The sequence below is a fragment of the Bos grunniens genome, chromosome 18 (genome assembly GCF_055505025.1).
Source record: "Bos grunniens cultivar Pamir isolate PY7600 chromosome 18, Bosgru_T2T1.0, whole genome shotgun sequence".
Classification (NCBI taxonomy): domain Eukaryota; kingdom Metazoa; phylum Chordata; class Mammalia; order Artiodactyla; family Bovidae; genus Bos; species Bos grunniens.
Genome location: NC_141182.1, coordinates 52,014,241 through 52,035,986, shown reverse-complemented (window position 1 = coordinate 52,035,986; position 21,746 = coordinate 52,014,241). Strand labels below are relative to the sequence as shown.

At 53.8% G+C, this 21,746-nt stretch overlaps 1 protein-coding gene across 9 annotated transcripts; it reads left to right on the top strand.

The window, feature by feature from the left end:
• The first annotated feature begins 72 nt into the window (after positions 1 to 72).
• Positions 73 to 19,127, top strand: XRCC1 (X-ray repair cross complementing 1). Of its 9 annotated transcripts, none has more exons than XM_086352887.1 (17): positions 73 to 221; positions 1,175 to 1,267; positions 6,857 to 6,967; positions 12,388 to 12,546; positions 13,342 to 13,416; positions 13,514 to 13,619; positions 13,802 to 13,911; positions 13,993 to 14,098; positions 14,303 to 14,561; positions 14,773 to 14,889; positions 16,152 to 16,245; positions 16,387 to 16,522; positions 16,784 to 16,835; positions 16,930 to 17,069; positions 18,218 to 18,308; positions 18,725 to 18,800; positions 18,917 to 19,127. In XM_086352887.1, exons 1-17 carry the CDS (start codon positions 171 to 173, stop codon positions 19,028 to 19,030), a joined length of 1,890 nt encoding a protein of 629 aa, XP_086209013.1. In that variant the 5' UTR covers positions 73 to 170; the 3' UTR covers positions 19,031 to 19,127. The 9 variants fall into 9 exon arrangements, with proteins under 9 accessions (XP_086209013.1, XP_086209012.1, XP_086209011.1 ...); XM_086352886.1 differs by having other exon boundaries at positions 16,781 to 16,835; XM_086352885.1 differs by having other exon boundaries at positions 13,987 to 14,098.
• The last annotated feature ends 2,619 nt before the right edge of the window (positions 19,128 to 21,746 follow it).

Genomic DNA, 21,746 nt, shown 5'->3' with positions numbered 1-21,746 from the left:
GAACTAGGCATGCGCACTAGTGACGTAACCGCCGGCGCGCCGCGGTTTGAAAGGCCCGAGCTTCCTGCGCTTGCGCAGTAAAGGCCGCCCGGGGCGCACCCCCCTGTGAGCCCCCCAAACTCAGACCTTCGTGCATCTCTTGGGTCAGGCGAAGCCCACACGACGTTGACATGCCGGAGATCCGCCTCCGCCATGTGGTGTCCTGCAGTAGCCAGGACTCGGTGAGGGACTGGCGTGGGGGAGGGTGGAAGAAGTAAAGGAATTCGTCAGCGGGCTCTAGAACTTTTGGAGTCTCAAAGGTGTTGAAAAATATTCCGTATGCGGGGTGCTAAGAAAGAGCTTTATTGGGGTCCTTAAGAATTGCAGTTTGGGAGACAGGTTCCGGTAAACGGAGGGTTGGCAGAGGGAATCAGGGGCTTGTGAGGACAGAGGTCAGCAGGTTGTTAAAGCCGTGTGGAGAGAATTCTAATTGACTGTGATACACGGAAAGAAATATTTGGCTTTAAAGAAGAAGCAGTCCTGAGTTACCAGAGGGTAAGGGTCTGACACGTACGTTGAGGTTCTGGCACATATTCTGGATGCCTGTGTGAATACAATAAGTGGTTAAAAGGTCAGATTCCACTGTAGCTGCGACCTGCTTGGTCAGAATTCCTCAGTGGCCCCCCGGTCAATTTTAGAGAACACTTTTAGCAATACGGACTTCATTTTGGTTTTCCATTCACAAAGGGGACTTTGTGGAATTCTAGGAGGGTCATGGGAGAATTTCTGGGAGGCCATAGGGAATTCTGGAGAGATGTGGATAGAGGAATTTGCTGAGAGAAAAGGAGGGTGTTTTGCTTCCTGGGAAGGAGCAGAGGTGAATTTCTAGGGGAGAATGTTGGAGGGGACTCGAGGTAGAGTGTGGGGGGATTTATTATTTTAACACTAGAAGGTTTTGTATTGGGGTACAGCCAGATAACAATGTTGTAAGTTTCAGGTGAACAGCAAAGGGACTCACACATACATATACATGTATCCATTCTTCCTGAAACCCCAGAGTGTGGGGGGATTAATAAAGAAACTGAAACCTCGGTGATATCAGAGGGCTTGAGAGAACTCTCAGACTAATCTGAGAGCTGGGGACATAGCTCTAACCTCTGAACCCTAACGTTCACTTTTCTACTCTTCTCTCCAGACCTACTGTGCAGAAAACCTTCTCAAGGCAGACACTTACCGTAAATGGCGGGCAGCCAAGGCGGGTGAGAAGACCATCTCTGTGGTGCTCCAGGTGATTCTGCCAGCTGCCCCCTACCATCTTTTTTTTTCCCCCCCTCTCTGCTGGGTGGCGTGTGGGATCTTAGTTCTCTGACCAGGAACGAAACTGGAGCCCCCTGCCCTGGAAGCTCAGAGTCTTAACTACTGGACCCCCAGAGAAGTCTCCCTCCCTCCATCTCCTTAATAGAAAGCTGAGGTCCAGGGTCCGGACTCTACTCTGGAGTTAACTGGCAGTGAGCTGAGGCACTGTCTCTTTGGTCCCCACCACCTCACCTGACAATGAGCAGTGTCCCTGTGCCCTTAGCAGAGGAGATGGGTGATGCAAGGACTAGGCCAGGAATGAATCCGTGTGTGGTCCAGGCAGATTGCTGCTCTTTTCAGAGCCTTATCATCCTCAGTTGGAAGAGAGTAAACCATTGCCACGCATTCTGCCTTCTCAAGGCCCTGAGCTTAGGACTGGAAGGTGTCTCATATCATCTAAGGCAATCAACCGCATTTTAAAGATGGGGAAACTGAGGCCTGGGAAGGGCCAAAGTGAAGTGGCCAGTCTTAGTGACCATTGTGGAATGCAGAGTGCTTTGGTACAAGCTTGGTGAAGTTGGAGGGAGCAAAGGGAAAAGGGGAGCTTGACCCAGGATGGTGACAGACTTCCCAACAGGCTCTTCCCATCAGGTATAAGGAACTGGTGGGAGAAGCGAGCTAGCGTGTTCCCAGGGGCTGCCTGGGGGTTGCCCTGCGTGATCTGGCTCTGCAGGGTGTCAGATGGTGTTGGAGCTGTTATCACCCCTCATACATGGCGGTGCTGAGAGCTGAACCCAGTGTGGGTGCTCTAGACACCTTTTTCTTGCTTCTATGTGTCCATATGTTGACTTCTTTTCTCTTTTATATTTATTCATATTTGGCTGCGTTGGGTCTTAGTTAAGGCATGTGGGATCTAGTTACCTGGCCAGGGTTGGGAACCTGGGCGCCCTGCATTGGGAGCATGGAGTCGTATCTACTGAACCTCCTGGGAAGTCACTGTCTTTTTCTTTTTTTAATTTTTGGCCACACCACATGACGCTTTGGAGCCTTAGTTCCTCAGCTGCGTATTGAACCTGCCCCCAGCCCCCTGCCCCGTTGGAGGCATGGATTATTAACCACTGGACCACCAGGGAAGTCCTCCACTTCTTGATTTTGGCCGCATTCATCCCTCCAATGTAAGGGTGTTTGGGGAGTGATGCTGGGGACAAGGCCTACCAGATTGTGTTAAATATATTATCGTCTGTCTTACCCTGTGGCTCTGCAAATGTTTTGGTTCATAAACCTTTTTGCAAATTAGAGAGAAGCTAAGAATTCTCCTCCCAGGAATTATACTCAAAGTCACAAGATTTTGTGAGTTATTTTTGGACTTTTAATATTTCATAGTTCCCTAAGGTAGTATAGTCAGATTTATGAGAGCTAATGGTTTATTCAGAGTTACTACTGTTTGGGAATACCCTGGTGGGCCAGTGCTTAGGATTCCACTCCATGCCACGAGGCCCAGGTTCAATGCCCAACTTGGGAAAATGCCCCCCACCCCAGAAAAAAAAACCCTGGCAGTTACCATTCTAAATGCCTCATATGGGTTAGTTCATTGAATCCTTATAAAAATCCCATCACCTCCAATCTATTATTATCCCCTTGTATGATGAAGAAGCTAGGCCCAGAGAGGTTATACAATTCGCCTAGAGCCGGTATTTTCAACTGAGAGAGAGATGCAGGTGGCTGATAAATTAATCTCAGGTGGAATTCAAGTCCCCATCTCTCCCTCTTACTCTCCCTGTGACCTCAGGCAAATAGTTTCATTTCTCAGAAGCTGTTTTCTCATCTGTCCGTGGAAGATAATGTGATGGGAGCCCAGGGTTACCGTGAAAATGTGGTGACATAATGTTTTCAGAAGTGCTGTGTCACCATGCAGGTGTTTGTGTAAAGCGGGGGATTCACGTGTGTATTACTGGATGATCTTGCTGGGCTCTTTTATGATCAGGAACATCTCATTTAATTCTGTACCGCTGTTGCAGTGGGAGCAAGAAGAGACAGGAAGTGGGGAGTGAGAGAGCCAGAGGAGCCAGACGAGGCTCAGGCTTCTCTGGCCTGGGAGACCGACGGGGACATGGCAGGACGTAGAGCCGGGGGGCAGCCTGAGAAGGTCATCCGCTGGTTGGATGCCAGCTTTGCCGTGGCTTTGGGACACACAAGGAACAGTATCCAAGGGACAGTTAGGGATTGGGCCTGGAGCTGGAGACAGAGCTGTAGGAGTTGTCAGCGCAGAGACAGGCCCTGGAGACTTGAGGGTGGATGGATTCATTTGTGGCTTCATTCATCGCAGCGCCTTCTGCAGGCCCAGCGCTGTTGTAGGCACATAGTGCCGCAGACATCCCAAGACAAACATCTGACCTGTGGAGATTTTATATTTGCAAGGGAAGACTGACAGATCAGTAAGTCAAACGTATGTCCGATGACGAGCGCTGGGGAGGATGTTACAGTCAGGAGGAGTGAGGAATGTCTCCAGTGGGAGAGGAGGCGGTGGCAAGGAGTTTTTTGACTTTAAAAATATATATATTATTTACTTATTTGGCTGAGTTGGGTCTTACTGGTGGCGTGCAGTATCCTTTACTTGTGGGATGTGGGATGTAGTTCCCTGACCAGGGATGGAACTTGGGTCCCCTGTGTTGGGAGGGTGGGAGTCTCAGCCCCTGGACCACCAAGCACGTTCCAAGATGTTGAGGTTTTACCACAAGGATTGAAACTGTGGAGTTGGAAAGCACTGTTGGCGTGTAGTCTGGCAGTTGGTCTGAATTTCTCTGCCGGTCATTACCTGTGTGTGACACGTGAGGCATTGATTTTCCTGTCTGCATCTCGGTTTCCCCATCCGTAAGGCTGGGGGAGTTAACTGACCCTTCCTCCTATTGTGGTCTTGAGGATTCAGTGATGCCCGGCCCAGGAAGAGCTTTGCTCAGCGTGGTAGACAGAATAACAGCCCCCTAAAGGTGTCACAGTCTTCGCTGGTGACTCAGTGGTAAAGAATCTGCCTGCTGATGCAGGAAACACAGGTTCAATCCCTGGGTTGGGAAGATCCCCTGGAGAAGGAAAGAGCAACCCACTCCAGTATTCTTGCCAGGGACGTTGCATGGACAGAGGAGCCCAGTGGGCTACAGTCCCTGGGGTGGCAAAGAGCTGGACATGACTGGCCAGCTGAGTGTGCACACACGCAAAGTTGTCTGCATCCTAATCCCCAGAACCTATGCATGTGTCCTTTACATGGAGAAAGAGACTTTGTGAGCATATTTAAAAAATACTTATTTGGCGGCATTGAGTCTTAGCTGGGGCGTGCGGGATCTTCCGTCTTCGTTGTGGTGTGCACAGTCCTTTAGCTGGAGCCTGTGACCTCTTAGCTGCAGCTTGTGGGATGTGGTTCCCCAACCAGGGTTCAAACCCAGACCCTCTGCATTGGGAGGGCAGAGTGTTAGCCACTGCACCACCAGAGAAGTCCCTGTAAGGATCTCAAGGAGGGGGGACGGGCCTGGATGAATTGGGGGGAAGCAGTGTCATCACAAGGGTCCTTATCAGGGAAGGAGGGAGACAGGAGAACCAGAGAGGAGCTGTGGGGATGGAAGCAGAGGCTGGAGCGATGCCACTGCTGGCTCTGGAGCTGGAGGAAGGGGCCACCACCAAGGAGGGCAGGGGGCTCTAGAAGCTCAGACAAGATGAGGGAACGATTCTCCCCCAGAATGTCTAGAAGGAAGGCAGCCCAGCTGTCACTGGCTTTAGCCCAGCCTCATGACATCTGGTAAGTTACACAGTTGCTTCCTGTCTCAGTGGCTCGCCTATGAAGTGGAGATAAAGATAGATCCTGGCTCCCAGAGGTGTCGGCGGTCTTACAGGTACTACAGGGCCGCCACACTGTTTACACTTAGGTGCGGCCACAGTGGCTGTGCGTTGCAATGATTAGCATTCCGTGTCCCGTCAACTCCTTTCAGAAGTGGGGAGCCCCCCCTTCACTCATGAGGAAACTGCAGCTCAGAGAGGTTTTATGTCACCCAGAACTGCACAGCTTGGCAGTGGCAGGGCTGGATTTGAACTCGGGCTGGCCTCCTCACAAGCCCAGGCTCCTTCCTCCGATGTAGGGACGTTCCTGTCTGTAGCAGGGTGCCAGCAGAGTCTCCAGGCCACCTCCCAGCTGGGAGGTGACATTGCAAATTGGGCCATCACATGTTCCTGGCTGTGTGGGGCGGTGGACTAGGAACTTTTGGGGGATCACAGTCACTTCTAATTCTGTGAGCCAAATCAAACAACCCCAGAAACTTTCCAGGTGGTCCAGTGGTTAGGAATCCTTGCAATACAGGGGCTACAGGTGTGATCCCTAGTCCGGGATCTAAGATCCCATGTGCCTTGGAGTAACTAAACTCGGTCATCCAAACAAAGGATCCTACAATGAAGATCCCCAGTGTCGCAACTGAGACCCAAGTTAGCCAAATAAATAAATAATAATATTAAAAGCCCCAGGATAGAAAGTAGGAGATTGCTTCAGCCCCTGTAGCTGCCTCCACGCCCACATGACTTTCTATGCGTTTACGTCAGATGGGACTGTCAGAGACTTTGGGGGAAGACCTCCTACAGTCAGTTCTTGTTTTTGGCCGTGCCGGGTCTTCACTGCTTTAGCGTGGCCTTCCTCTAGTTGCATCCAGCAGGGGCTACTCTCTAGTTGCAGTGAGTGGGCTTCTCATTGCAGCGGCTTCTCTTGTTTCGGAGCACGGGACACAGGCTTCAGTAGTTACGGCACATGGGTCAGCAGTTGCACCTCATGGGCTCTAGAGCACAGGCTCAGTAGTTTTGGCTCATGGGCTTAGTTGCTCTGTGGCATGTGGAATCTTCCCGAGCCAGGGGTCAAACCCCTACACTGGCAAGCGGACTCTTATCCCCCGAGCCACCAGGGAAATTCAGTTCTTTCCTTTTTTTAACAAATAATCATTGAGCAGTGACTAATAACACTTCCTGACTGGTAGCTACAGGGTGCCTGCTGTATGCCATGCCCTGTGAATGTGGTATTTATGTGCATAATCCTACATAGGGTGATCATCCCCACTTTACAGATGAGGAAACTGAGGCTCCAAGAGCTGAGCTGACAAGGCCCTATAGCTAGGGAGTGGCAGAGATGGGACTCAAACCCAGAGTCTGTGGTGAGCCAAACCAGACCAGGCCCCTACCCTCGGAGCATCCATGGGATCCTGTGTGATTGCTGGCAGGGGCAACTGGTGTGCCCTTTGTCTGCATAGCACCGCCAAGGAGAGCTCCGTGGTGCCGGGTCAGAAGCCGGTCAGGCAGAGTCTGGTGGAGCCGGCAACGTGGGTGCCGGGTTGTAGACAATCGGTCAGCGTCTGTTTTCCAACTCTGACTCCACATCCTGTGCTGTGTACAGGGGACACGGTGGCAGCCTGCAGCCCTGCTCCCTCTGTCACTGAGTTGACTTGGCAATGAGACAAGGTGGCCCGGATGGGGGTCGTCCATCTTCTGAGGTCCCACAGGGAAGCCAGGTGGGGCGTGGGACAGAGCAGCACTGACCTGGGCCTTGCCTCCCCTGCAGTTGGAGAAGGAGGAACAGATCCACAGCGTGGACATCGGGAATGACGGCTCGGCCTTCGTGGAGGTACTGGTGGGCAGCTCGGCCGGAGGTGCCGGGGAGCAGGACTATGAGGTGAGCTGGGCCTTGAGGTGTGCCCCCCACTGATCCCTGCCCCAGATGCCCCCGTTGCCACCCCAGGGTTTCCTAGCCCCTGGGCCACCTCAGCCCTTCAGAGGAGCCCAGGGCTCAAAGAGATAAAGAGCCAACCCAGGTGATAAACTGTGTGCCAAAACGGCATCACAGTTGCAGAAAGAACCAAAGGCACCTCTGTGTTTTACGACTCAGGCATCTTAGTGGCTCAGCTGGTAAAGAATCTGCCTGCAATGCAGGAGGCCCAGGTTCAATCTCTGGGTCGAGAAGATACCCTGGAGGAGGGCATGGCAACCCACTCCAATATTCTTGGGCTTCCCAGGGGGCTGAGTGGTAAAGAATCTGCCTGCAATGCAGGAGACCCAGGTTCAATCCCTGGATCAGGAAGATCCACTGGAGAAGGGAATGGCAACCCACTCCAGTGTTCCTGCCTGGAGAATCCTATGGACAGAGGAGCCTGGCAGGTTACAGTCCATAGGGTCGCAGAGAGTCGGACAGGACCGAGCAGCTAACACTTTCCCTTTCCCTGCTTGAGAGCAAAACTGCTTTTATCTGGTCTCAGAACTTCTCCAAGATGTCCCGGCAAATTGACATTCCAAATTGCTTGGGGCGCCTCTGTGAGCTACTTGATTCGTGACAAAAGTGTATGAGTCTCTTGCTGTATTACGAATATTTTAAATGTTGACCCAATCCCTTTTTTTTAAATGAGTTAAATTAATGCAAGCAGGACTGGGGAGATCATAATGAGCCAGCTGGTGAGTCAGCCAAATGTTTTGGGGAAAAATAAACATATTGTGGGAGAAGGCAATGGCACCCCACTCCAGTACTCTTGCCTGGAAAATCCCGTGGATGGAGAAGCCTGGTGGGCTGCAGTCCATGGGGTCGCTAAGAGTCGGAGGCGACTGAGCGACTTCCCTTTCACTTTTCATTTTCATGCATTGGAGAGGGAAATGGCAACCCACTCCAGTATTCTTGCCTGGAGAATCCCAGGGACGGGGGAGCCTGGTGGGCTGCCGTCTATGGGGTCGCACAGAGTCGGTCACGACTGAAGCCACTTAGCAGCAGCAAACATATTGTGAAAAAGAGAGTTTATAATTTTAAGTGAATGAATCTGTTTTCTACAAGAAATGGTTTTTTCCTCGCAGTGAGAAATTGTTTTTAATTGAAGTATATTTTGCGTATAATAAAACGCACAGGTCATCGTTCTGACAGATGTACATACCTGGGTAACCATCCCCCAGATCGAGACATAAAACACTGGACTTCCCTGGTGTTCCAGCAGTTCAGACTCTGCCTTCCATTGCAGAAGTCCTGGGTTCGATCCCTGGTTGGGGAACTAAGGCCCCACATACTTTGGAGTGTGCCCCAAAAAAAAGAAAAGAAAAATGACACAGAGCATCACCGGCCTACCTGCAAGCTCCCTCGTGTCACTTGGGTCACTTCTCCCACCCTCAGCTCAGGCCGCCACACCTCTTTTCTGTCACTGCAGACTAGTTTTGCCTTTCCTAGAATTACATATAAGTGGCGTTACAGTATGCCGTCTTCAGGTATTTCTGTGTGTGTGGCTGGCTTCTTTTGCTCTATACTGGTTTTTGAGGGTCTAACATATTGTGTGTAGGTTAGCGGCCTGTTCCGCCTTATTGCTGAGAAGTTTCACTGGAAGCGGAGATCTCAACGTGTTCCCTCCATTCTCTTGTTGACGGGCCTCTGGACTGTGGCCACTTTTTGGTGGCTATTTTTGTCCGCACCTCGCGGCTTTCAGGATCTTAGTTCTCCAGGCAGGGATTGAACGCAGACCCCAGGAGTGCAAAGTGCAAAGGAGTGAAAGTGCAAAGTCCCCTCAACACTAGACCGCCAGGGAACTCCCCGCCACTTTTTGATTATTATGAACACAACTGCTGTGAACCTTCTTGTACAAGCCTCTGGATAGAGATCTCTTTGGGGTAAATACTTAAAAGAGTTGAATTGCAGTGTCTTCAGGTAGATCTCTGTTTTAACCTTATTGGAAAAGTGAAAGTGAAGTCGCTCAGTCATGTCCGACTCTTTGCGACCCCATGGACGGTAGCCTACCAGGCTCCGCAGTCCATGGGATTTTCTAGGCAAGAATACTGGAGTGGGCTGCCATTTCCTTTTCCAGGGGATCTTCTCGACCCAAGGATCAAAGCCAGGTCTCCTGCACTGCAGACAGACGCTTTACCATCTGAGCCACCAGGGAAGCCCAGACTACAGCTTCTAGTATTGTGGTGGTTTAGTCACTAAAGTCGTGTCTGACTCTTGCAACCCTGTGGACTGTAGCCTGCTAGGTTCCTCTGTCCATGGGATTCTCCAGGCAAGGATACTGGAGTGGGTTGCCATTTCCTTCTGCAGCCTTATTAGAAATGGATAGTTTTCCGGAGTGGTTTATTCCGTTTTACATTCCCTTCAGCAGTATATGGGCTCCACACCCTTATTTATACTTGATGTTGCCAGTCTTTATTTATGTCGCTGGGCCAGGTCTTAGTTGTGGTCATATGTGGCATGCAGGATCTAGTTCCTTGACCAGGGATCGAACCCAGGCTCCTTGCATTGGAAGTGCAGAGTCCTAGCCCCTGGACCACCAGTGAGGTCCTGCCAGTCTTTTAAATGAATATGTGTGTTGAATTTTATCAAGTACTTTTTCCATCATGCAAGGTACATTCCAACCAGTGAGGTTTTCCTTGAACACACATTCTTATTCTAAAGGTTCTAGGGGATTCCCTGGTGGTCCAGTGGTTAGGATAGGAGGGCATGGCAACCCACTCCAGTATTCTTGCCTGGAGAGTCCCATGGGCAGAGGAGCCTGGAAGGCTACGGTCCATAGGATCACGAAGAGTCGGACATGAGTGAAGTGACTTAGTTAGCATGCACACGTGGCGGCCCAGTGTTTACGATGCCACTGTCATTGCCAGGGGCCCAGATTCAATCCATCTCTGGTTGGGGAACTAAAATCCCACAGGCTGTGCAGTGTGATGAAAAATAACAATAATAAAGGTTTTATAAGGTGCGAAAAGGCAAATTGATGGCACGTTATGTTTTAAAGAGTTTATTTAAGCCGACAACTTGAATCAAAAACTAGGTAGCCAAAACTAAAAAATTATTAGAGGTGCTTTGTGGGTGGGCTAGGACAAAGGTTTTTAGAGCGAAAACAGGAAAGCAGAGCAGAGCAATTATGTAATTGGCTTGAGCGTGAACTTTTAAAATTAATCATTTTTATTGGGCTACAGTTCCTTTCCAATGTTGTGTTAGTCTCCACTGTGCAGCAAAGTGAATCAGCTGCACGTGCACACATATCCCCTCCCTCCTGGATTTCCTCCCCATTGAGGTCAGCACAGAGCCCTGAGTGCAGCACCCTGCGCTGTACAGAAGGATCTCATCAGCCATCTCTGCCCGACAGGGTATCAGGAGGATACTCATGTCGGTCCCAATGTCCCAGTCCACCCCACCTCCCTGGAACTTAAACGATTGCCTTACTTGGGAAAATCAAGGGACTTGGCTGTTCATGATTAGTTGATTACATTTTCTTATATTTGAGTTCATCGACTCTTGCTTAAATTTTGATTGATTTACTGAAGCTACCTAAGGCTTTAGAGTCACCCAGTCTAATGGCCTCCTTGTTTAAAATTTTACATAAAATCAACCATCTTTGGGGTAATTAAAGATGCCTTTCTTCCTGAGTTGGAGCTCATGCTTTGAACTCCCTGTTCTCCCTGTTCACATCACGTTGTTGTTCAGTCACTAAATCCCTTCTGACTCTTTTCAACCCTATGGACTGCGGCACTCCAGGCTTCCCTGTTCTTCACTGTCTCCCAGAGATTGCTCAAACTCTTGTCCATTGAGTTGGTGATGCCATCCAACCACCTCATCCTCTGTCACCCACTTCTCCACTTGCCCTCAGTCTTTCCCAGCATCAAGGTCTTTTCCACCGAGTTGGCTGTTTCTATCAGGTGGCCAAAGTATTCCTGCCGTGTAGAACCCTTTGATTCAATCAGGCTCTTTGTCACCTGAAGTCAGTAACAAGGCAGACACCAACATGAGTGCCACCCACTGTATCAGTCAGGGTCCCACCAGGAGGCAGAAATCACACCAGTTAGTTTAACAGAGAGAATTAATATAAAGAATTAGTAACTAAGTATTGAACTAAAGAGGCCAGAAGACACAGGTAGAACACAGAAGCAACTGCTGGGAGCAGCCACCACCCTTAGGGTTGGAGGAACAAAAGGAAGAGGTTGGAATTGTTGAAATGTGGGTGTTTTGAAGCTTGGAGGTGAACCCTTGGGGCTGAAACTCAGATCCTGAGGAGGGGGTGATCCCTAGCTGGTTCTGGTCTACCCTGAGAATGTGCGGTGAGGCTAGTTCTGCAGGTCCTGGGATGCTGCAAACTGAATTCACTTGTGCAACTCCCTCCACCCACCCCCCACCCCCAACCCCCAACCTCCCGGGAAGAACTGCTGCACAAGCGGCAGCAAAGCACACCTGAGATGCTGCCCACCTGATCTGCAAGAATCCACCTCCCTTCTTCAGCCTTGCAGCCTCTCTCTGTCTCTCTCTAGCTCCCCCTGCTGGCGGAGACTGACAAGGAGCAGCTGTCAATTAGAAATGTCTCCAGCGTCCCAGAGCTGAGACACCAGTGTGGAATTTTTTTTTTAATATAAAAAAAAGTTTTTTAAATTTTTTCTTCTTTTTGATTTTTCCATTATATTCCTTTATTATTTTATATATTTGATTTTTTTATTTTTCAAAGATGGGTCTGAACTGAGAAACAGTCAAAAAAATTTTTTAATTGATTAATTTATTTGTTTGGCTGTGCCAGGTCTTAGTCATGACACACTAAGATCTTCAGTCTTCATTACAGTACGTGGGATCCAGTTCCCTGACCAGGGATCGAACCCAGGCCCCCTGCATTGGGAATGCAGTCTTAGCCACTGGGCCACCAGGGAAGTCCAGAGACAGTCAATTAATAGTGAGTGTGTCTCCCCTACTCTTTGGTTTCTGGGCTGTTCCTTCGGGCCCTAACACTTCCCTTCTGCTCCCTCAGTTGTGCATTTCTGAAAAGTCATTGTGAATATCCTCTGCTGGGGCCTGCCGATCTGGGAGGGTTCCCAAGGCTGTGCAGCCCTCTGCATGTCCAGATATGGAAGACTCTGGAGGAATTTAGAGAAGGGTGGTTCAGGTCTGGGAGTAGAAGGATCCCTCTGAGGCCTGTGTCAGGGATGACCGACAGGACACCCAGGAAGAAGAGAAGCGTCTGAAAGCCTTGAGCGCTGAGGTAGAGCTGGGTCTGGAGACCCCCTAGTCTCTGCTCAGGCCCCTGCGCTCTTCCATTCCCTAGGAGGTGTCATTGCCACCAGCCAGGCCTGGTCCTTAGCCACTCTGTCTTTTCCCAGGTCCTTCTGGTCACCTCGTCTTTCATGTCCCCTGCCGAGAGTCGCAGTGGCTCAAACTCCAACCGCGTTCGTATCTTTGGGCCTGACAAGCTGGTCCGGGCAGCAGCAGAGAAGCGCTGGGACCGAGTCAAAATTGTCTGCAGCCAGCCCTACAGCAAGGTACCCAGGGTGGGAGCGGGGTCCTTGGTCCCGCACCACGGGAGAGGCGAGAGGCTGATACTGAGTCCCCGAGGGCTGGGAGGGCCGGACAGTCCGCCTCCCCGGGGAATTACAAGGAGGCTGGGCCCCTGCGTTCTCTGAAATTGGCTTTCCGTCCTCCCCATATAGGAATCTTGGCTTCCTGCAGGGAGATTGGGAAGGGTGACCTGCAAGGTCTCACGAGAATTGGGAGGGGGATCTGCTGACTTGTGGGAGATGTGTGGCTTCTTAGAGCGGGGCCTCAGAGTTAGCATCGTGAGATCTGGAGTCAGAACGCTGGTTTAAAACCTGGCTGCTGCACTCCTTAGCTCTGTGATCTCAGGCTAGTGACTTCACCTTTCTGGCCATCCTGGGATCCAGGATCCTTCCATCTCATGGTTCTGCATCCATCCAGCAGAGGAGGAAAGAGCCGGGAGCATTTCTGACTCACGGAAGTGGCACACGGCCCTCCTTCCCATTCCTTGGGCAGGAAATTGGCAGGCAGGGTGGATTTGCCTAGACACCCTGCAGCCTTTGGCAGTTGCTCTGAGGCTCAAGGGCTGAGCATATAAAGGGCTTTGTGCTGAACCTGACCCCAAGTTAGGGCTCAGTGACAGCTTGTGGTTATTATCCTTGTCATGGTCAACCAGGCAGCTCCCCAGATGTGTGTATCCATTGGAGGGAAAGAGTCAGAAAGGGGTTTCTCTAAACGAAAGGGATGGGGGCCAAGCCTTTGTCCTTGGCCAGACTCCCTGACTCCCACCCTTCCTCTCCCAGGATGCCCCCTATGGCCTGAGTTTTGTACGGTTTCACAGCCCCCCAGACAAAGACGAGGCCGAGGTCTCATCCCAGGTAAGCTCTGCCTGCCCCTGCCCAGAGCCTTCTCCCCACCTCTTCACCCTCACCTGCCAACAGCCCTCCACACTGCACTGACCTTGTGGGACCTTAGAAGGTGACCAAGCTCGGCCAGTTCCGTGTGAAGGAGGAGGATGAGAGTGCTAGCTCCCTGAAACCTGGGGCTCTCTTCTTCAGTCGTATCAACAAGACACCCCCAGGTGAGGACGGAAAGCCTGGGTCCTGAGCAAGTAAAGGCTGGGGGCCTGGATCCTGGGCCTGAGGGAGTGGGGGCTGGGGCCTGGACCCTTGGTCACTGCTGGGTCTTGGGAACAACACTTTGTGACCCAGAAGGCCTGAGGGTCCAGCCCCCTCATCCTGGATCCACTCTCCCCCTCTGCAGTGGCAGCCAGTGACCCGGCAGGACCCAGCTATGCAGCGGCTACACTGCAGGCCTCCAGCGCTGCCTCCTCAGCCTCCCCGGCCTCCAAGGCAGCAGGCAGCACCTTCAAGGTGAGATCACCAGACCCTGGGGGAGCAGAAAAGGAGGAGAGGAGCTGGAGGCCTCAGCACAACCCACCCCCTAAGCCTCAGGAGTCCCCCAAAGGCAAGAGGAAGCTGGATTTAAACCAAGAAGAAAAGAAGACCCCCAGCAAACCATCAGCTCAGCCCTCACTCCCTGCCCTCAAAAGACCCAAATGTGAGCAAACTGGATTCCTTGTTCCCACAGAGGGTCTGAGGGTAGAGGGGCGGGGATCCTGGGTCTGAGGGAAGAGGGCCTGGGGGTCTGAACTCCTGGGTCTGAGAGAGGAGGTGCTGGGAGCCTGAACTCCTGGGTGTGAAAGAGGAGAGGGGGGGTGTAGCCCTACATTTTCTAACTGAATCCACTCTCTGGCTTCCCCAGTGCCAGCTCCTGCCCGTACCCCAGCCACTCCCCGCACCCCTGCCCCAGCACGAGGGGCAGCACCAGGGAAGCCCCGAGGAGAAGGCGCTGAGCCCAAGGCCCCCCGAGCAGGCCCGCAGGAGCTGGGGAAGATCCTCCAGGGTGTGGTGGTGGTGCTGAGTGGCTTCCAGAACCCCTTCCGCTCGGAGCTCCGGGACAAGGCCCTTGAGCTGGGGGCCAAGTATCGACCGGACTGGACTCCAGACAGCACGCACCTCATGTAGGCCCGCGTCCCCTCCCGTCACTCCCCGCTGCCCCTTCTCCGACTTTTCCATCTGCTCCGTCCTGCTCTCTCTCTGTCACCTCGCCTCTCTGTATCCTCTGCCTCTTGTTCTCTTTCTTTTCCTCCCTCCGCCCCTCTGTCTCTCTCCCGTGCCCCTTGTCTCTTTGCCTTTGCCGCTCAGACCGCCCTCCATTCTGCTCCCCACCAGCTGTGCCTTTGCCAACACCCCCAAGTACAGCCAGGTCCTCGGCCTCGGAGGCCGAATCGTGCGCAAAGAGTGGGTGCTGGATTGTCACCGCATGCGGCGGCGGCTGCCCTCGCGGAGGTGAGGCCTCTCTGCACACGTGTGGTTTACACACGCACACGCACACCCCAGCCCTGCCCCTCATCCCCGTGCCGGGCAGCGCCAGGCATCTGAGGAGAAATGAGGCTGTGGCCTGCCAGCCCGGAGTCAGCCGACTTCCCAGAGGAGGAGGGGCAGGGCTGGGAGATGGGGAGGAGAGGGAGGGCGTCCCCAGGGGTCCCAGGAGGGCTCTGGGAAGTCTGCTTAGCAAGGGAAAAGGCTGCAGGCTGGAGAAACAGCGTTCACAAAGGCTCAGGGCGGAGAATGAAGTGTTGGGACCTGTTGACATTCATTCATCTGAAACCCCTGTGCGGTGTCAGGCTGGGCTGCCCACCGCTGGACCCCAGACATCGGTCCCTCCTTTTGAGAGCCTGTGACTTTGATGAGGGGCCAGACTTATTGTGAAATACTTTGGAGGGCCCACAGGGACAACGGCAGTGAGCCAGGGTTCTTCCAGGAGGAGAAGAGGTTTGCCAGGCTGAGCAGAGGCAGGAGCCGAGGCTGGGTCAGCCTGGCGTCTGTCGGGAGGAGGGGCTCCCTTAGCAGTCTGAGCCCCTGGACCACCAGGGAAGGCCCCACCACTTTAAGCCTTCTGAGTCTTCCCACGAGCCATGGCTCTACAGTGAGGGTGACTTACCAGAAAAGGGTGTCACCAGGCTGGAAACAACCATATCACGTGCAGAAGGGTCTTAACGTGGGGGCCAGGGCAGCACCGCCAGCAGGTTCACTTGCTTCTGCTGCGTGCGCACTCTGCCCTGGATTTGGGGCCGCTTGATCTCTCTGGGCCTCCATTTCCTCATCTGTAAAATGGGGCTAAAAATAGCACCCGCTTCAGGATTCAGCGACTCTGAACCTGTCAAGTGTTGGCAACAGTGCCTGGCACATAGGAAATTTGCTTTTGAGATTTTCCCCTTAATCAGTAGACATTCTAATGAGAAACTGACTTTGATGCTTTAAGGAGAGAATTATTTCTGATTTCTTTTGTTTGTTTATGAAATGAGACATTTCTTCCCTCAGAGGGAGGGGAAACCAGGGATTGCTGTAGTCTATGGTGTGGGTGGCTGAAGGTCCACGGGGCCCTTCTGGAGCTGGGAGAAGGGGCAGACCAGGAGGGAGACCACAACTGCACCCTGAGGATTTGTTTATTGATAGTAAATTCCAGCGCCTGCTGCTTCTTAAGCCCCCTCCCCACCTCCCCTGGAGGACATGTCTGCTGTTGGTCTGAGGCCCAATCCCTCCCCCAGGTACCTCATGGCTGGGTCAGGCTCGAGCAGCGAGGACGAGGGGGGCTCTCACAGCGGCGGCAGTGGGAATGAAGCCCCCAAGGCTCCCCGAAAGGTCCATGTCCCCTGCCCGGCATGGGGGAGGGTGGAGTCGGGGGGACATGGTACCCCAAACTCTCTACTCCTGTCTCCTGCGGGCACACACTCACACCCTCATTGCCCCTTCCCTCCTCCCTGACCCACCCTCCCTCCTCAGCGCCCCCAGACCAAAGCCAAGCCCCCTCAGGCAGCAGGACCTAGCTCACCCCAGAGACCCCCAACCCCAGAAGAGACCAAACCAGCCTCACCAGGGGCCCAGGAAGATAATGACGACACTGAGGCGGAGCAGTCAGGTCAGAGTCTGAGGGAGGATCGGCTGAAGACCCAGACTCCCTCATCTAAAAGGGGAAGGAGTTCCAAGTCTGAGCTCCTGAGTCCAGCGCGATGGGGCTGGATCCCAGACAGTGGATCTCGGGGGCGGGGGGGAGGCTGCCTCCTCACCCCCAACTGAATCTGGGGGCCGATTGAGTTGGGTGTTGGGACATCCCACCTGTGCTCAGGTGTGAGGCTGGGAGGTAGAGGCCTCAAGCTGACTAAGCGTCTGCTCACAGAAGGACAGGACAACGGGGCAGAAGACTCTGGGGACACCGAGGACGAGCTGAGAAGGTAGGGTGGGGCTGGGTGGTCAGGGTGGCCCCGACCTTGGGTGGAGGGGGAGCCAGTCTGCACGCTCCTTCCCCACCCTCCTTGGCCTCCCCAGGGTGGCCGAGCAGAAGGAAGAAAGGCAGCCCCCTGGTCAGGAGGAGAATGGTGAGGACCCGTACGCGGGATCCACAGATGAGAACACGGACCATGAGGGCCCTCCGGAGTCTCCCGACCTGCCAGTTCCCGAGCTCCCAGGTGGGAACCCCTCCTCCCGATGTGGGGTTTGCCCTGTCACTTGTCTGAGGTGACTTGCCCCAGGCCCCCCGGGATGGCCGCTGCCCACTCTGACTTGTCTCCCAGGCTCCTCGCCCTCCTCCCTGACCTTTGCCACCTCCGTATCCTCTCAGGCCTGTTCCCTTCCTGTCAGCATCCTTTCTTGTCTGTCCCGTCCTGACTTCCGCTGTGACCACCTCCCTCACAGCCCAGCCCCCCGCCAGACCCCCTTTAGCTTCTCACCCCCTGACAACAGGGGCCTCCCACTCCCTTGGCTTCAAGACCGACCCGGGGGCTTTAAGAATCTGCAGGTACCCCGGCTGCACCCCCGGGTTCAGCTTTGTCGGTGAGGGGTGGGGCTCAGGGAATACAGATGCACCGATCTCTGTTCGGACCCGCCTTGCTATTTATCACCCCAGACGTGGGGGCAGGCGGAGCCTCTTCTGGTCAAGAATGAAAGGAGAGGGACTCCCCAGGTGGTCCAGTGGTTAACACTCCAGGTTTCCTGTGCAGGGGGCTCAGGTTTGATCCCTGGTCAAGGAACTAAGATCCCGTGTGTGGCGTGGCGCAGCCAAAAGAGAATGAAAGGAGAGCCGGACAGTCAGAGGCTCTGAGTGGAGGTGAGGGTCTGTGGCCACCGGAAAAAGCCATTTCCACCTGGTTCCTCACAAGTGATGGGCAGGAACATACTCTGATCCTCCTCCAAAGCCCCAAACGTGACCTTGGCAACTTAACAGAAAATCATGTTAAACTGGAACGAAGAGCCACCCCGAAGGGCAGCACCAGAGAAGGCACTGGTTAAAAGGAGTGGGCCAGCCAGTCGAGGAAGTGGCAGGATGTGAAATTTCCAACCCAGACCAAGTTAAGGAACTGACTGACCTGGTGTAAGAAACACATTGCCACTAATAGTATCTTTTACCATCAATGTAAAACAAAACCCCGTTAGGCCTCTCTAGAACCACTGCTTGTCAGGGATGGCTTCTGAGTCAGAGTGTCCACGGACATTCCTCACCCCATCCAGCCGCTGCGCCTGCCTTCTTGTCCAGTCTGAGTGTACCGTGGCTCCTGGCTGGCACCCCGGGACTCCAGGGGTTCACGTCAGCTCTCCCCGCCCCATCTCTCCCCTGCAGACTTTTTCCAGGGCAAACGCTTCTTCCTTTACGGGGAGTTCCCAGGGGACGAGCGGCGGACGCTCAGCCGCTATGTCACAGCCTTCAACGGGTCAGTCTCCAGGGGCAGGGGGTGGGGGGGTGGAAGGTCATGGGGAAGATGGAGAAGGAATGTACCCTGAGGGTCGACACAGGCTGTGGAGCTCCGTGCCAGCCCTGCTCGCTGTGCTGGGGCCCTGGATGCATAGTTTCCCACACCACACCCCCAAACTCCCCACCCCCGACCCCTTGACCCCCATTTCCTCTTCTCTAAAGTGAGGCTCCTCACCGCCCTTATGAAAGGATTGGTGCTGGCAGGAGCTGGCGGTTTCATGGATACGGCGAGCCTGGCACGTGGGAGTGGGGGACCCACGGGTGGCCCACAGGGGCGATGGGTGGGCATGGAGAGAGGACGGCCTCAGAGTGGTTGGGGAGGAGGGCGTCAAGAGAAGGGGCGCCGATTCTCCGCCTCTTCGCGTCTCCCGCCAGGGAGCTTGAGGACTACATGAGTGAGCGGGTCCAGTTTGTGATCACCGCGCAGGAGTGGGACCCCAGCTTTGAGGAGGTGAGTGCTGGAGGGGCGGGGAGAGGGAGGCCCCGCCTGCCCCAGCGCATCCCCCAGCCCCTCCTGGCTGACACGGTCCTGCCTGTACCCGTCCCACTGCCCCCCGCCCCTTGCAGGCCTTGACGGACAACCCGTCCCTGGTGTTCGTCCGCCCCCGCTGGATCTACAGTTGCAACGAGAAGCAGAAGTTACTTCCCCACCAGCTCTACGGGGTGGTGCCCCAGGCATGAAATGTGTGTGCACACACATGGACGCATACACACACGCACATATGTGCACGCATACACACACACCCACACGAGTTTAATAAAGGAGACTTTGCTTGGAGCAGCTGCCCCTCCGCTCGCGCCTCTGAGAACCCCGTCAGGCTCCCTGCTTTCTGTCTCAGGTTCAGTTCCACTCGCCTCTGAAGGCCGGGTCTGTGGGCCACCTGATGGCTCCTGTCCTGGAGTCTGCGGAAGAGCTCTCTGTCCTGGGCCTGGTTGGGGAGGAGCTCCTTGTTACTCTCCCTGGTGCCTCCCCGCTTTGGCAGCAGGTGGCAGGGGATTGGGAATCTGACACTCAGCACCACCGCTCAGCTGGTTTGGATCCCCGGACCCCATCCCCGTATCTCGGTTGTCCCTCTGGGGGTCCTGGGATGCTCAGGGGGTGGCCTCCCTCGAAGTCTCAGTTCCCCTGGGCCAAGGACATTTCCCTTTCTCCAGGGCTCTCAGAAGTAGCTGTGAAACCAACTCCGGCCTGCTTTGACGTCACCACATTTGGGAGGGAGAGCTAGGGCAGGGGCATTTAAATCACCCTCCACAAATCCCAGACCCCCTTTAAGGCTCCACCATATTTAAGGTGGGAACTGACCTGGGTGTTAGAGAATCTGGGGGTGGGATGGGGGGCTTATCTGGTGGTCCAGTGGTTAAGACTCCGTGCTCCCAATGCAGGGACATGGGTTCAATCCCTGGTTGGGGGAGATCCAGCATGCCATGTAGCACAGCCAAAAAAGTACGAAACAAAATAAACACAACCACCTTTAGGACTTCCCTGGTGGTCCGGTGGTTAGGACTGTAATTCCACTGCAGGGAAGATGGGTTCAATCCTTGGTCAGGGAACTAAGATCCTGCATGCCATTCGGTGTGGCAAAAAACAAAAACTTGGCAACAGTGAAATGAACAATTCACTTCCTCAGCCACACTGGCCGCACTTCCAGTGCCCACTGGCTGCTGCTCTGGACAGTGCCGATGGAGAGCCTTCCCTCACTGTAGAAAGCAGAAGGACAGGGCAGCCCTGCAGTGCAGTGGATGGGAGCCTAGAAGCTCGAACTTCATCCTAGGGAGGGCAAAGGGCAGGATCAGAGCTGGGGACCAAATGACCACAAACTTAGTGTCTTAAAGGTTATAACCTAGATTTGGGGTCCAAAATGGGTCTCGCCAGGCTAACCATCAAGGCGCAGGCAGGGCTCTGCTTCTCCTGGGCCTCTGGGAGAGAATCTGCGTCCTTATCTTTCCCAACTTCCAGCCCATGACCCGTGCCCTTTCCATCTTCAAAGCCAGCAACGGCCGGTGGAGTTGTTCTCACGCTGCATCACTCTGACACTGACTTCTTGGGATTATGCTGAGCCCACCTGGATAACCTGGGATAATCTGGTTTTAAAGTCAGCCTGTTAGCAACCTTCCTTCCTTATGCTGTCTTTAAAATCTTTTATTTATTTCTGACTGTACTAGGTCTTCGTTGCTGTGTGGGCTTTTCTCTTGTTGCACCAAGCGGGGAGTACTCCAGTTGAGTTGCCCGGGCTTCTCATTGCGGTGGCTTCTCATTGCTGAGCACAGGCTCTAGGGTGGGTGAGCTTCAACAGTTGGGGCACATGGGCTCAGTAGTTGTGGTGCCCAGGCTTAGTTGCTCTGAGGCCTGTGGGATCTTCCCAGGTCAGGGGTCGAACATGTGTTTCCTGCATTGGCAGGTGGATTCTTTACCACTGAGCCATCAGGGAAGCCCCCTTATGTTCTCTTAATTCACCTTTGCCATGTAACATATCCACAGGTTCCAGGGGTTAGGCTGTGGGTGTCTTTGGGGGGGTCATTACTGTGCCAAGCACACCCACACACTGGGGCTCTGGTGTGCCAAATGAGACATGAGTCCCTGCTCTTATGGGGCTGACATTCTGCTGGGGGTCAGAGATGGCGAGTGTCTTGCAGCATGGCAATAAACCCTGTGTGAGCAGAAAAAGCTGGGTGGGGTTATCCAGCGATGAGAGTGACAGGGTCATGGGGAAGGCATCTCCGAGCACTCACCCATCGGCAGGGACTCGGGAGAAGCAGGGGAGGGTCTGGGGAGCCATTCCAGGCGGAGGAAAAGCAAGGCAGGAACACACGCAAGGAGCAGCAGGGCATCAGGATGGCAGGAAAACGGACCCACCCAGACTCAACACTGGCCCCTGGTTTGTATGCGTGCGCAGTCCTGTCTGAGAGTTAGGCCTTGAGGAGCTATTGTTTGAGCTCAGATCTGAAAGGTGGGGAGGATGGAATGCAAGGTGGTTTGTGGAATCTCCAGCACCAGGGGCATGATGCGTGTGCGTGCTGAGTCCTGTCCGACTCTGATCCCATGGACTGTAGCCTGCCAGGCTCCTCTGTCTATAGGAATTCGCAGGCAAGAATACTGGAGTGGGTTGCCATGCCCTCCTCCAGGGGACCTTCCCAATCCAGGGGTCAAACCCGTTTATCGTGTGTCTCCTGAATTGGCAGGCTGGGTTCTTCACCAATAGCACCACCTAGGAAGCCCTGTCCTCTTGCCGGTATGACCAAATCTCATCTCTCCAGGAGTCAGCTCTCTGGTCTAGACAAGCTAAGGTTGGACCAGATGGACACATCCCAAATGAGTTTGTGTCCTTGAGATTCGGATAGCGGTGTGGTTGCTTCCCAGAAGATCTGCTAAGACAGGCTGCATGGTAAACATGGGCAC